General features: G+C 47.4%; 1 protein-coding gene across 6 annotated transcripts in view; it reads right to left on the reverse strand.

Annotated features, from left to right (window-relative positions):
* The window catches only part of LOC119169183 (pseudouridine-5'-phosphate glycosidase), a 2087124-nt gene that overhangs the window by 1973488 nt on the left and 98844 nt on the right, over positions 1 to 14792 (reverse strand). For all 6 annotated transcript variants that reach the window (XM_037420298.2, XM_075886270.1, XM_075886274.1 and 3 more), the window contains one exon: positions 2094 to 2179. In XM_037420298.2, coding sequence (XP_037276195.2) covers positions 2094 to 2179 — 86 coding nt within the window. The remainder of the gene's footprint in view (positions 1 to 2093; positions 2180 to 14792) is intronic.

Below are 14792 nucleotides of genomic sequence, written 5' to 3' on the forward strand. Positions count from 1 at the left end.
GAATCGCCCGACAGCAGAGTTATGACGCACAACGTTATAACCTGCGACACCGATACGTCAATTATCAACCGGGCGAGAAGGTGTGGGTCTGGAGCCCTATTCGCCGACGCGGCCTTTGTGAAAAGTTATTGAAGAAGTACTTTGGTCCCTACATTGTTATACGGCGCCTAAGTGACGTGAATTATGAGGTCGTCCCTGACAGTTCCTCGCGAGCTCAAAAATCTGAAATCGTACACGTGGTGCGGATGAAGCCATATTACAGTGAGCCAGTTGCGTAATACGTCAACTACATACACCGCGTATTCTGTAGCCGAGCATCGGGTCGATGCTCTTCCTGGAGGGAGGCAAATGCCGCATTCAACCTGCAGAGGGGAGCTCGCACAGCCAGAGAAGAAGACGAAGCTCTTGCCCGGTCCTCTTTACGAGCGCCTTTCATTTTTAATTAAAGTGAGCTCTTCTATATCGAACTCCTGCTGTGTCTGCGTCGTGACAATATATATATACAAGCGCTAAATTTTGTGCTGCGAGCTAGTGACGATGTGAGATTACTCCTGTGCGTTGTTGAACCATTAAAAATTACGCAATGTCCATGGAATGAATGATGATAAGTGGGTGATGCTATGGGAGATCATCGGTAAGCCACAACTCTCCCGTACAAAGTTAGTCCATTACATCGTTAAGACTGTGTGTATATCATGCAAATCAACTTTTTTTGTTCTTCTTTGCTTGTTCCTTCGTTTCGTCATTTTTTCTTTTCATTTTTTTCTTGCCATGAAAGCTGGATTGTGAGGTTTCTTCATCATTACAGCTTTCTAGCCCGTGTAATAAAGCAAAAGAGGTGCTTGTACTGGCTGAATTAGAAAGTTTGCAAACACTACATCTATCGACGTCCCTCGGATAGTGGTAGGTTGCATACGGATACATCTGAGTGCGTATTCGCAAAGCATGTGCTGCACGATGTAGTCATTGGCAATGAGGTCTGTCCGTCTATCAGCCCGTCCATCTGCCTGTCTGTCAATCCATCTGTCTGGAACTCGCACTAGCGCCACCTGCTCAGTGAGCACACAACGAGGTGGTTACCAACCGGTCACAAAAGACGTGCGTGGACAGACCCACGACTTTAGGAGGTTCGCCCCTAACGATTCGCAGCGTTTGCGTTAACTAAAAGTTGACTGCAGGTCTCTATGTCCCATCAAAGTCTTCCGTCTCTCAAGGAAATACCAGCCATGGTTGCGTTCTTTGCTCCTCTCCGTCTTTCTTTCCTGCGCAATGCCACGATGAGCGCCAACGTCAACCCTGCCGGCAGTGTAAGCGCTATCGCCCACTGCTTCGCATCTACACATGGTTCCCTTCAGCGGGAAATGGCGTAATTTTTTTTGCATATTTCTGTGTTAGACCTATTGTAACCAGCAATAGTTGAGAAACTTCAGGCGTTGCATATGCATTTAGACGTCGAAAATGACATATAACTGCTGGCTTCTGAGGGCTCTCACCTGACTTGCAGCCAAACTGAGCAAACAAAAGTCACCTTTCTAAACCTGGAAGCAGGCTTCAATTTCAAAGCCTGGGGAAAAATTCAACTGTTGTTTATGACAGGGGCAGAGCTCCCTCCAGTAAATATTAAACTAGCAACATCTTTTAGGCACTTCCAAATAATCGTGAATGCCTCCGTACTAATGAATTATATTGTGTTTAAGAGTTATAGCTCTTTCTTGTGCAAAGCTTTTCTTCTCTATACCGGAAAAGTTAGGCTGTAGTGCAATGTCGGATGACGGCGCTACGAGGTAGGCTCCTAAATATAAATTGTGAATTATGTCGCTTCAGTTCAAAGCAGTAATTTTTGAAACACAATTATATTCTTATTCTAGTAGTACACTTGCGATTGCGGTTGTAAGCGATACAAAAATGTTGACATCTGGTGATGTCATGATAACAGTAATATGCATTAATACAGTCGTTTCTTATTGTGCGCATCCACCTAAAACGAATATGAATATGAGACTATGGTTGCTCACTTACAACAAGCTCTGAGGTGTTAAATAACTATTTGCGAAAAATGTTATTGAATCGAATAGCAGCCGGTATGCACTCACCAACGTGAAGACTCCCACAGTAAACGCCGACCGTTGCGGGGACTGCACCATGCTCTCGAACGATGTCTTCTAGCTCTTTCTGCACACTGGAAACAATTTATACTAACCACGTCAAATTAACTCAACACACGATGTTTAAACTTAAATTGTATTTCTGCGATGATAATACATTACATTGCTGAAATAATGTGGTATAGACAAAGACAACGCCAGCTTCTGCGAATACTAGTTTACAGTATGAAACACAAAAGCAAGGTAATAGTTAGAAATCTGTGTGCGAATAACTATCCAAAATGTTAGAATTAGGACGGTACTGTTGTTTTGAAAGAGCGAATACTTTCGTCACCCGAAACGATGTGTGGTAAGTTAAATGGTACATGTGTAGACGACAAGCTGACTTCACTCTAAAACCACCATGTGGTGAGCGTGCGTTTCGCTACGCTCCAGAGTTTGTCAATCAGCTGCGTGGGCTCTATACCAAACTACAAGGTAAACGCTCTATTCCTTCATTTAAAACATTCTCGTCATCATCATCAACATCAGCCTGACTACGCCCATAGGAGGGCAAAGGCTGTTCCTGTGATCCACCAATCAAACAGGTCTTGTGCTTTCTGCTGCCACGTTACACCTGTAAACTCTTTATTATCATTGGGCCACTTAACTTTCTGTCTCCCCATTGTGCGTTTCACTTCTCTGACAATCCAGTCAGTTACCCTTAATGACCAGCGGTTATCGTCCCTACGCACTACGTGCCCAACCTATGTCCATTTCTTTTTCTTGATTTCAGCTATGATATTGGCACGTTCTGTTTCTCAAGTTTTGTGATCGCCCCAAAACACTACAGAGTTCTCAACGAGTTTTCGAGAAGCTTCCGGACTTTAGTAGATCATTTTGATAAGATCACGCCCACTCTGCAAACTGTACAGATTATCCTGGAACCTACGCCACCGCCAGCGATAACGCTAGAACATTCGATGGCAAGAGTATAAATGCCGACGCACTTCGCCGCTTGTGAGTAGTTGATCGACGGCCGACGCTCCGTTCGCTGCTATCTGTGCAAGACTGCTATTGTAATCGAACTTTCCGTTTACCAGGCACAGGTTCGCCCAAATAAACAGTTAAATCCGAACATAAAGTCTCCTGTCTTCGGCCACGTCATGACCCCGTGACAGCTGGTGGAGGTGCTGCTTCGTTCATGTACTGGACGCCCCCGTTAAGCTGTGAACTCAGCCCACGTCGCGGAAAAGACACCGACGCCAACCAGGAGCAGCGAACAAGCCGCCGATAGCAAGGGCTACCACCGGAGTACAGGCTTCTACAAGACAACGCGCGGAAGACTAAGGTCATGACCGTGACTGCAGCGACAATGACAACCGCAGCGTCCCAGCCCACGATGGTCCTGCATCAACCCAGGGAACCACCAATTTTCTATGGGTCATCGTTCGAAGACCTGGAGTCCTGGCTGCTTTATTAGAGACCCGGGTTCAGCTATCAAATGAAAACGTCGCCATTTTCACAGAAGAAATGACCCGCCTATTCTGTCACGCTGACCCAGACACGCCTGAGGAGAGAAAAGTTCGTTTCCTCATGCGAGCGGTCAAAGAGGAGCTCTTCGCGGGACTGATGAGAAATCCACCGAATACCTTCGAAGAATTCGTAGCTGAAGAGACCACTATCGAAAAGACCCTGGACATGCGCACCCGACAGTATAACCGTCGCCTGACTCCAGAGTGCACTGCTGCTCAAGCCAGCAACTTCGAAGACCTGCGTGAAACGATCCGAGTGATCGTGCGGGAAGAGCTGCGCAAGCTGTTGCCTTCGGCGCAGCCTCAAGTGGATTCGATCACTGATATTTTGCGAGAAGATGTTGGGCAATCGCTTCGAATTCCTCAAGCACCGCTGCCCGAGCCGTAAGCTATGAGCTACGCCGTTGCAGTGCGCCACAACGCTCTTCCCCGTCCACGCTGAAACGCCGCCCCATCGCACTTCCTTCGACAGACGCCACCGCCACCACCACCCCCACCGACGTCATACCGTTCGCCAGCGGCCCAGCGCAGTGCACCAAGGAAGACTGACGTCTGGCGCACTCCTAACCACCGCCCGCTCTGCTACCACTGCGGCGAGGCCAGACACACATACCACCGTTTCCAGTACCGACAGATGGGACTGCGTGGCTTTGCCGTCAATGCACCGCGTCCACAGCCAGGAGAACGGCCACGTGACATTGCCGACTACCTGACAGGAACTCAATGGAGACCACGAAAACCTTCCCGTTCGCCGTCGCATAGCCGCCGCATGTCGCCGCACTACCGGCAGTACTCTAGCTGGCCCAACGCGGGGCCGGTCTCCTAGCCCGTATCCGGGAAACTAAGAGCAGCAACCGATGGAGGTGCGGTTGCTGTGCGACGAACTACCGAAGATCCTCCGATGACGACGACGACGCTACGGAGCTTTCCGAACACAACGCCAATCTGGGCAAGCCCTGACGGCGAAAGCTCACTTACCGAAGGTGGCCTGACGACGCATCATGGAAGCAGCGGAACAAGCCGACGCAGCCGTGACCCAACGCCACGCCCTAACTGTAAAGCCCAAACTCCATAAGCGCGAAAATGCACGCGACAGCGACGAGCGACGCTATGAGCGACGAAACATGGCGTTCGCGCGACGTGTCGCGGGGTAGTTTTCGCGCGATCGCTCAGTTCTCCGGATTTGGAAACCGTCGCTCATCGCCCAGAAGTGCTGGGCTCAAGCAGCCAATAGCGAAAAACCGGAAAAGACGAAGACTACATAGGTGCACGTGACCCTGCCCGAGTCACGTATGCGCAACAAGAAATAACGCAATGTTTATTAAGCATGCGCATATAAAAAATGCTGCAAGGCAATAATAAACACTTTCCGTTCTATTACACAACAATAAATCTTAATTTTAAATTGGAAACCGCTCGCTACGCGATTTTCTTGGTGCGAGTTGACGGCCTCATGCCAGCAACAGTGGAATTCGCTCGCCGAAGCCGTCGCGTGAATGAGGTTTGCCTGCGCTAGCGACTGATCGCGCGACGCCGATCTACGTCGCGTCGCTCGTCGCTGTCGCGTGCATTTTCGCGCTTATGGAGTTTGGGCTTAATGCGAGACGGTGAACTAGCGACTTCGACGTTCTTATCGACGGCCACAGTGTGACTGCTCTCGTCGATACTGGAGCCGACTATTCCGTCATCAGTGGGTCGTTTGCCACGAAGTTAAAGAAAGTTAGGACAGCTTGGGAAGGCCCTGAAATCCGCATAGCCGGAGGTCATCTCGTAACGCCTACAGCAATATGCACAGCGCGAGTCACCATTAACGGCCGTATTTATCCTACAGACTTCGTAGTCATACAGCGTTGCTCGAGAGATGTCTTCCTTGGTATGGACTTCTTATGCCTCCATTGGGCTGTCATCAACCTAAGAACAAAGCCGATAACGTTATCCACAGAAAAAGCACTACCGCCGCGCACGACGTCAGGAAACCATCCCTTGAATGTGCTGGAAGAAGTCATAATTCTGCCTTGCTCCAGCGTCATTATTTCAGTCGGCGCTCCTAAATCACCTGACTTGGAAGGCGTTGTTGAAGGCAGTCAGCATCTGTGTGTCACCCGAAATATTTGCGTCGCAAGACGAATTGCAGAGCTGCGGGGAGGCAAAGCAACGATTATGCTCACGAATTTCAGCAATGAGTACAAACATGTAAACAAAGGAACAACGGTCGCATACATCGAAGATATTGTGAACGCCACCAGTGCTTTCGCCTTCACCGATTCTGTGGAACCTGCTCAAAGGAACCAAGCCCCTCCAACAGCTTTCGACGTCAATTCCAGACTTCCAAACCATAAGCAAGTACAGCTCAAGGCCCTGCTCCTGCAATACGAAGATTGCTTTTCATCGTTATCGAAAATTCGGCAGACCTCAATCAGGAAACATCGCATCATAACCGAAGAAAATGCCAGACCACTCCGTCAGAGTTCGTACAGGGTTTCGACGCGAGAACGTGAGGCCATGAAGAGACAAGTTGATGAGATGCTGTGGGATGACATCATCCAGCCGTCCAAGAGTCTATGGGCATTCCCCGTGGTGTTACTGAAGAAAAAAAATGAGACCCTACGTTTTTGCGGCATTATCGCCGCCTGAACAAAATGACAAGAAAGGACGTGTATCCTCTCCCACGAATAGACGACGCACTTGATCGGCTCCATAACACCAAGTCCTTTACATCAATGGACCTCAAGACTGGCTATTGGCAAGTCGAAGTCGACGAAAGAGACCGAGAGAAAACGGCGTTTATAACACCGGACGGCCTCTTCGAGTTTAAGGTGATGCCCTTCGGTCTTTGCTCAGCGCCTGCAACTTTTCAACGCGTTATAGATACAGTACTGGCAAGATTAAAATGGCAGACTTGCCTTGTGTACTCGGACGATGTCGTCGTATTTTCCCTCGAGTTTTGATGAGCATCTTCGGCGTTTTGAAGCTGTACTTCAAGCTTTCAAGACGTCCGAACTCACACTGAAGCCAGAAAAGTGCAGATTTGCGTACGAGGAGCTCTTCTTTCTGGGCCACGTTATAAGCAAGTCTGGAGTTCGTCCCGATCCACGGAAAACAGCCGCCATTGCCGACTTCCCGCCCCCCACTGACAAGAAGGGGGTGCGCCGATTTCTGGGCCTGTGCGCCTATTATAGGCGGTTCGTAAAAAACTTCGCCCGCATCGCCGATCCTCTCACTAACCTTACCAAAGCCCACGTGGAGTTCAAGAGGGAAACGCCGCAAGAACACGCTTTCCAGGAGCTTAAACATCGCCTACAGACGCCTTCGTTACTTGCCCATTTGGACAAATTCGCCGAGACAGAAATACACACTGACGCAAGCAGCGTAGGTCTTGGCGCCGTTCTTGTGCAGAGCGCTCACGGACTTGAAAGCGTTATTAGTTACGCCTGCTGATCGCTATCCGAAGCAGAAGCCAATTATTCCACAACAGAAAAAGAGTGCCTTGCCATTATCTGGGCTACGTCGAAATTTCTCCTCTACCTCTAAGGCAGGCCCTTCAATGTTGTGAGCGACCACCACGCCTTGTGTTGGCTAGCCAGCTTCAAGGACCCTTCAGGTCGCCTCGCACGATGGAGCCTGAGACTTCAAGAATATGACATTACCATCGTTTACAAGTCCGGCAAGAAACACTCCGACGCCGACTGTCTCTCTCGTGCGCCTGTTGACGAACCACGACCAGACGACCCGGATGACGACTACTTCTTGGGAACAATAACTACCGACGACTTCGCTGAACAACAGCGGGCCGACCGGGAACTTAAGGCCCTATTAGAATACCTCAAAGACAGGACCACCGAAGTCCCAAAGGTATTCAAGCACGCACTTGCGTCGTTCTTCCTGCGAAACGGTCTTCTCCAAAAGAAAAACTTTTCAACGCTTCAAGCTAAGTACCTCCTTGTGGTGCCTTCAGCTCTTGGACCAGAACTCCTGGAGGCCCTGCACGACGATCCGACGGCAGGGCACCTCGGTGTTTCCCGCACGCTCGCGAGGATACAAAAGGTACTACTGGCCACGTCTTACTACGGACGTCACTCGTTATGTGAGGACATGCCGGGACTGTCAGCGACGCGAGGCACCGCCGACAAGGCCAGCGGGACTTCTGCAGCCAATTGAACCACCTGGCCGACCTTTCTAGAAGAGTGGTATGGACCTACTGGGGCCGTTCCCGACGTCAGCTTTCGGTAACAAATGGATCGTGGTAGCTACCGACTACCTCACCCGCTACGCCGAGACAAAAGCCCTGCCAAAAGGCAGTGCATCCGAGATAGCTAAGTTCTTCGTCGAAAATATCGTCCTACGTCACGGCGCCCCGGACATCCTTATCACCGACAAAGGAACGGCATTTACTGCCGACTTAACTGAAGCGATCTTGGCATACCGCCACACAAACCACCACCGGACGACAGCGTACCACCCACAGACCAACGGCCTCACCGAGTGGCTAAACAAGACAATTGCCGACATGCTGCTAATGTACGTCGATGTCGAACACAAGACGTGTGACGCCATTCTTCCGTACGTGACCTTCGCATACAACATGGCGGTGCAGGAGACGACGCAGATATCTCCATACAAATCGGTCTACGGAAGGAGCCCGGCAACGACGCTCGATACTATGTTACTCAACGTCACAGACGAAGAAAACCTCGTTGTGAGTGAGTACCTTCAATGCGCCGAAGAACCCCGACAACTCGCGCGTCTTCGTATCAAGAATCAACAGACAACCGACAGCCGCCGTTACAATCTTCGACGACGCTTCGTGGAATACCAGCCCGGTGAACGTGTTTGTGTGTGGACGCCGATACGCGGACGTGGACTAAGTGAAAAGCTTCTGCGACGGTACTTCGGACCATACAGGGTGGTTCGACATTTGGCCCACTTGATTACGAGGTTGTCTCTGACGGCATCACGAACTCTCAACGACGCCGATCGCGACCTGAAGTCGTCCATGTCGCGCGCCTCAAGCCGTTTCATGCGCGTTACGAAACTGAAACACTGTTTTTTTGTATTATTATTGTATCGTAATTTATTCACTGTACTTTCTTGCATTATTGTTGTACCTTCATCTTTAGTTAAAGCATCGGGACGATGCCTTTTTCAGAGGGGGGCAATGCCACGTTCTATTTCTCAAGTTTTGTTATCGCCCCAAAACACTACACAATTCTCAACGAGTTTTCGAGAAGCTTCCGGACTTTAGTACATCATTTCGATAAGATCACGCCCACTCTGTGAACTGTACAGATTATTCTGAAGCCTACGCCACTGCCAACGATAACGCTAGAACATTCGATGGCAAGAGTATAACTGCCGACGCACTTCGCCACTTGTGAGTAGTTGATCGACGGCCGATACTCTGTTCGCTGCTATCTGTGCAAGATTGCTACTGTAATCGAACTTTCCGTTTACCGGGCACAGGTTCACCCAAATAAACAGTTAAATCCCAACATAAAGTCTCCTGTCTTTGGCCACCTCACGACCCCGTGACTTTATCCTTGACCCCGGTTTCTTCCCTGGCCCACCCTGCTGTCTTCTTGGCTCTTACACCTAACAATTTACACCTAACATTTTCCTTTTCATCGCTTACTGCATCATCAATATCAGCTGAATTCTCTTTGTAATCGGATAAATTTCAAAGTGGTTTAGACCAAGATCAAGGAGACACACAAAAGAGAGATGAGCACTGTATGTACCATCTCGCCCAAAGTAAAAAGCTATCAGAACAGGACTCTTTAAAAGCCTCCAGGTTTCTGCTTCATAAGGAAGCAACGGCGAAATGCAGCTGTTATACACTTTCTTCTTGAGGGTTAGTGGAAGATTACCATTCATTCTATCAGAATGCTCGCCGAATGTGATCCAATCCATCTTTGTTGTTCTCCCTATTTCACTGTCATGGTCCGCCTCCACGGTTGCTACCTGTGCTAAGTATACACACTCCTTTACAACTTGCAGCGTCCCTCCACCTTTCGCGAAGCGCTATTTTCTTCGAAGTCTGCCGCACATTACTTTCGTTTTATGCATACTAATTTTGAGACCTTTTCTTCTGCTTCTGTGTCCAGTTCAGTAATCATGAGCTGAAATTCCTTACCTGAGTTACTCATTAAGGTAAAGTTATCTGTGAATCGTAGGTTCATGAGATACTCTCCATTACTATTATCCGTAACTCTTCCTGATCTAGCGCCTTTATAGTGCCAGTGTATAGTGTCCGCGAAGAAGCTCGGCAATGGCTTGGATTTTCTGGAGCACCGCAGCCTCAGCCGCCAGCAATGAGCTACGCTGCAGCAGCCCAATGTTACGTCCCCACTTCATGCTCTCACCAAGACGCCGCCCCGCCCAACTGCCGTCGCCAGGCGACGCCGCCACCACCACGACCGACGCCCTCACGTTTTCCTCTGGGTTAGCGCTGCACACCAAAGAGAACGGACGTTCGCCGCGTCCCTGACAACCACCCGCTATGGTACCACTGCGGTGAGGCCAGCCACACTTACCGCTGCTGCCAGTACCGACGATTGGGGCTCTGGCAATTCGCCGTCAACGCGCCGCGTCCGCAGCTGGGCGAAATGCCTCTCGACATCGCCGATTACATTACCGGAACACAGTAGGAAGAACGATGGCCATACCGCTCCCCGTCGACCAGTCACTACAACTGTCGCACCGCCAGCCGTACACTGTCCCAGTCAGTGGGCGGTTGGCTGGGCTGCATCGCTCGGAAAACTAACGACAGCAACCGATGGAGGTGCACTCTAAGGCAAAATTTCCCGAAAAAGGAGTAACGGAGCCCAATAGGCGCACGCGATGAACGGATAGACCGTTGAGGAGCAACCACAGAGGGAAGCGTGCGGCACGAAACCACTTAGGGCCTTTGCACGCGCTAGCCGCACACCCGCTCCGCACGTGGCGGGACCCCTGCCGGCCGCAAACGAAGAGCGAAATGGCGGCCCGGCGCCTAAATGCAACACAAGCGCCAGCCGCATGAGCGGCTCTGATGCGCACTCTGGTTGGACGATGCGACGCTGTCGAGGCTTTTAACCATTTGACGGAGCTGCAGTTTTCGAGGTCAACAACCATCACCAACAGCAGACGACGCTGACAAGTTCTTGAATGCGTTGGTTCAAGCCGCCGCGTTTATCACGAAATCGAGGCTGTTGTATTTTCACAACGAGTTTTTCGGCCGCAAGCGTTGCGTCACCGTTGTCATCTGTGTTCGACGCTAATTACGCGCTCCCTTTTTGTTGTCGTTGTCACCGCACACAAGTCGTATCGCTGTAGTTGCATTTGGCGCGAAGGCGACCTTTTGCTGCTAGCAGGAATGCGAGCACCAACATGCACAGACGCTTTGTATTACAATGAAGAAAGGACCTACAGTGGCAGCGGCATTGCACGCTGCGATACCGCGATGCTATCGAGAAATAGCTGAAGGAATTGACTGGTCAGTAATGTTTATGATTGGGCGCTGGTGCATATCGTTGTGCGCGGCTTGCTTACGCGCTCTTTATTTTGCTCTATACAAGTTCGCGTTTGCTCTATAACATGTCACAATGAGCTCGAAGAGTATTGAAGTAATTGAAGTTTCAGCCTAGAACAAAATGTTTAGCGTGTGTGATACATTCATTAAAGCTGAAATTAAACGTATGGGCATATCAAGTAGTCATGTATCATATGAGAGGCGCTATAGCTTGTTTTTTAAAGAATGCAAATACGAAGCGTAATTTGTGTTTACATTTTATTCAAGACACCTTGTTGCTGTCGAAAACATCTGTCTGAATGTTTTGTTGGTGTACGTAAAAAATGACACCCCAAACATCGATGTTATTTTAACTCATCTGAAGGTTTCACAATTTATTTGCTACAACCCATTCACTTCTACATTCTTGCTGCTCACCTCATCATCTTTTGCCATTGGCAATATCGTTCATTACATACCCCGACACAGCCTCAATGTTGCATGGACTAACATGATGTCATAACCAGGTTTTCATTTCGGAATATTAGGTTTCTCTACCCACTCGAATGTTCTGTGGAAGATGTGTGACAAATATTTGGTGCTTCAGCTTCCTTTTCCCCTGTTTGAGTAATTGTTAGCAGGAAATCTTCTGTTTGGCTATGTTCACAGCTATCCAGTGAAAGGCACGTTTGAATGAAATGCGTTTTTCTTTTTTGACGCCAATGAAACCATGAATCTTGTTCACTGACGCATATTTTTGCTTACTCTAAGGTAAACCTTCTTTCTCATCACTCAATATCTCAGTCTCTTCTGGGGAGCGCCTGAATTCTTCCGTTTCGTATTCTGCTAGCTGGCGCAGAGTGCCAAATGCTGTAAAACATGGGCAGCATCTAAAGCATTCCCTCTATGATCAGTTGAGCTGTGCACACCGTCTCCTTCTGAGACACATTTGGAGCTATCAGTCGTTTAGGGGCATATATGTATAAGAAAATTCAAATCATTTGTCACTTCTGCAGTTCATGAATTTTAGGGTTCTTGCAAAGAAAGCTTGCTGAAAATGTAAATGTATTGAAATGTGTAAGGCTTCAGAAGAGACAAGAACACTTCTGTTCGCTTTAACTTGGGCTACATAGGCAAGAACAGCCACAACGTAGTGTAATACGTTGTGCAAGACCATTCTATTGGCACAATGCATGGCTTTGGCTTTAACTAGCTGTTCTCGGGACAACTTGTGATACAATTTGTGATGTCTTCTTTTTTGGCTGCTAAGTTAACCAGTATAGACTATTTTGCAAAATCTGCCACATTATCCTGAATTCTGACAGGTGTGAAAGTGATTGAGCTTCAGCAATTTATTTTTGTTTGCATTTCCTTCTGTTTTAAATGTGCATGTAATGTGCACCTTCACATTATGCGTACACATGGTCATGGCAACGATTGACAACACTGAAGTGAGCACCAGAATGTGTGTGGGCTGCCACAGGGGTGTAGGCAGATTTTTTTTGTGTGTGTGGGCGTGGTATTGGAGGAGAGGCACCACTATGATCTTAAATGGGGCCTGGTTTGTGGATGTGATCAAGCGTCATTTCGCACTCTGTATACTACGGGGGGAAAATATTCGAAAAGGGAGGAGGGTGTGAGCCCGGTGCGCCAACCCCTGGATTTGCCACTGGGCTGCATCAATGTTGTATGCCTTGCTTTACTAAGCATAAGATGTGTATGCACAGCCTCTTTCCACTGACTACCGGGTGAACAAGATGTGACGTGTCGAGTTGAGATGGGGCATCGGCATGCTAATGTTTTTGTTGTATCATCCTAAAATAAAAAATCAGTCATGCTGTACTAGCCCATCGAGCCGTTTTGTTCTGTCACCTGTGGTATTAATGTAAATATAGTGGGTAGATAACTAATTGTTTACTGCTGATAACATGAAGTGTTTTCGGCTGATAACATGAGTCTCTTTCATATTGCTCTTGTAATACTGAAGCGTCATCAGCAAATTGCAAGCCATTCTTGAGTCAGTCTGATAAGGCATTTTGTCTGTCTGTGACAGTCTGTTGCCATAGAGCAGAACAAGAATGGCTCAACACACTCATGAACACCCCAAGAAGATGATTACTTGTAGTGTTATTACTTTTTATTATGTGAAATACTCTATCTGTTGTTTCACTAGAAAATTTTGCTTCAGAAAAACCACGTTACTGAAAAAAAAGTCTTTTGATTTGCAGTAAATTTATATCTTGCTCGCTTTCCTAGTCTTGAACCAGACTATCACAGCATTCTTATACAAATTCAATATTGATTTTAATTATTGCTTTTTAATATCACTACTGTGAGAGCAAATAGCAGTAGATAAAAATCCACCTGTGGTATTTCTTCTTCTCACAGTGGTGATGCATAGTGCCAAATTTCATTCATGCATTTATTGAGTATAAAACATTACAAGTGCAGAGGGGCACCAAAACCTGCAAAACAAGGTCCTGGTGGCTGACCATCTGCCTCTACGTTTTATTTTAAAGATGTATAGCACAGTGATAAAGTCTCAAAAGGTCAGCACTTGCTAAAAAATATAAAATAAAATGACATGCACAGCTTCCCAATATCTGTCTTTTAGTCTAAAATAAACCAAGATAATACACTGATTGAAATTTGAAATGGGTTCAGTGGTGTCATAGAAAAAAGGTTTACCTTCTAGCACACGTGCATTTCTTCTAGCAAGCTGCTTAAATGGACAATGAGATGAAAGCTTGCAACAAATGAGATAGGATAGAACATTGAGTCACTGTGCTATCGTACTAATTGTAAACTGTTGCAAGGTATGAGCAATCAATTCATTAACTATGTCTAAATAACTTTTACATCCTCTAATGAAAGGTGATAACGGTTGCATTACAAAAGGTAGTTTATTAGCAGCTTGCACAAGATATAGCATAGGGTACACAGGAAAACACGTCACGTTGTTCTTGGGTTGTAGTACAAACTCACAGTTCTTGGCCACCCCTTTCAAACAGTGAAGAATACGTTGCAGGCAAATAAGATACTGCGAGCATGTTTTACAGTAAGCTATTTATATAAACAAGTGTAATGGAAGCAGCCCCATCAGCACTATAAAAACAATTTAAGACTATGTGTTGTTATAAAGCCACAGCAGCCAAGTCATTGTGCTAAAGGTCAATTGATCAGGCATTCACATACTAAATGCGAATCCACACATCACAAATAATGCTTCATTCCTTCCCATATTGCCTATGCTTCAGACCACAAGCAAGCGAAAGGATATGTTTGAAACACCTAAAAAATGATTCAGTTTTAGTGTGCGAGATCATGTACACTCATATTTTATGTACATAGTGATTAAATTGACCGCCCCTCTCTACTCCTGATTTCCTCAAAATCAAATCTGAGCTAAGTCCAAACACTAGCTTTTAAGCACTAAGCCTGATAAATCATGGGAATTGTAACTTATTGCACTGAAAGCAACCTTAAGTGGGTCGTCGAGGATGGCACTGTGCACGTCATGCTTATACTAGTCGGCATGCATGTTGTAAGATGCCTTCTTCGCATCATAATTGCTCGTTCATCATTTGTAGTAACACCATGGTGTCGCATCGAACCCCAATGAAAAAAACTGTACCCAAAGAGTAACTTTTTGTAACAATCAATCCAAATCAGTTTTTTCAAAACCCG

Source organism: Rhipicephalus microplus, chromosome 2, assembly GCF_043290135.1.
Source record: "Rhipicephalus microplus isolate Deutch F79 chromosome 2, USDA_Rmic, whole genome shotgun sequence".
In the NCBI taxonomy this organism is placed as follows: domain Eukaryota; kingdom Metazoa; phylum Arthropoda; class Arachnida; order Ixodida; family Ixodidae; genus Rhipicephalus; species Rhipicephalus microplus.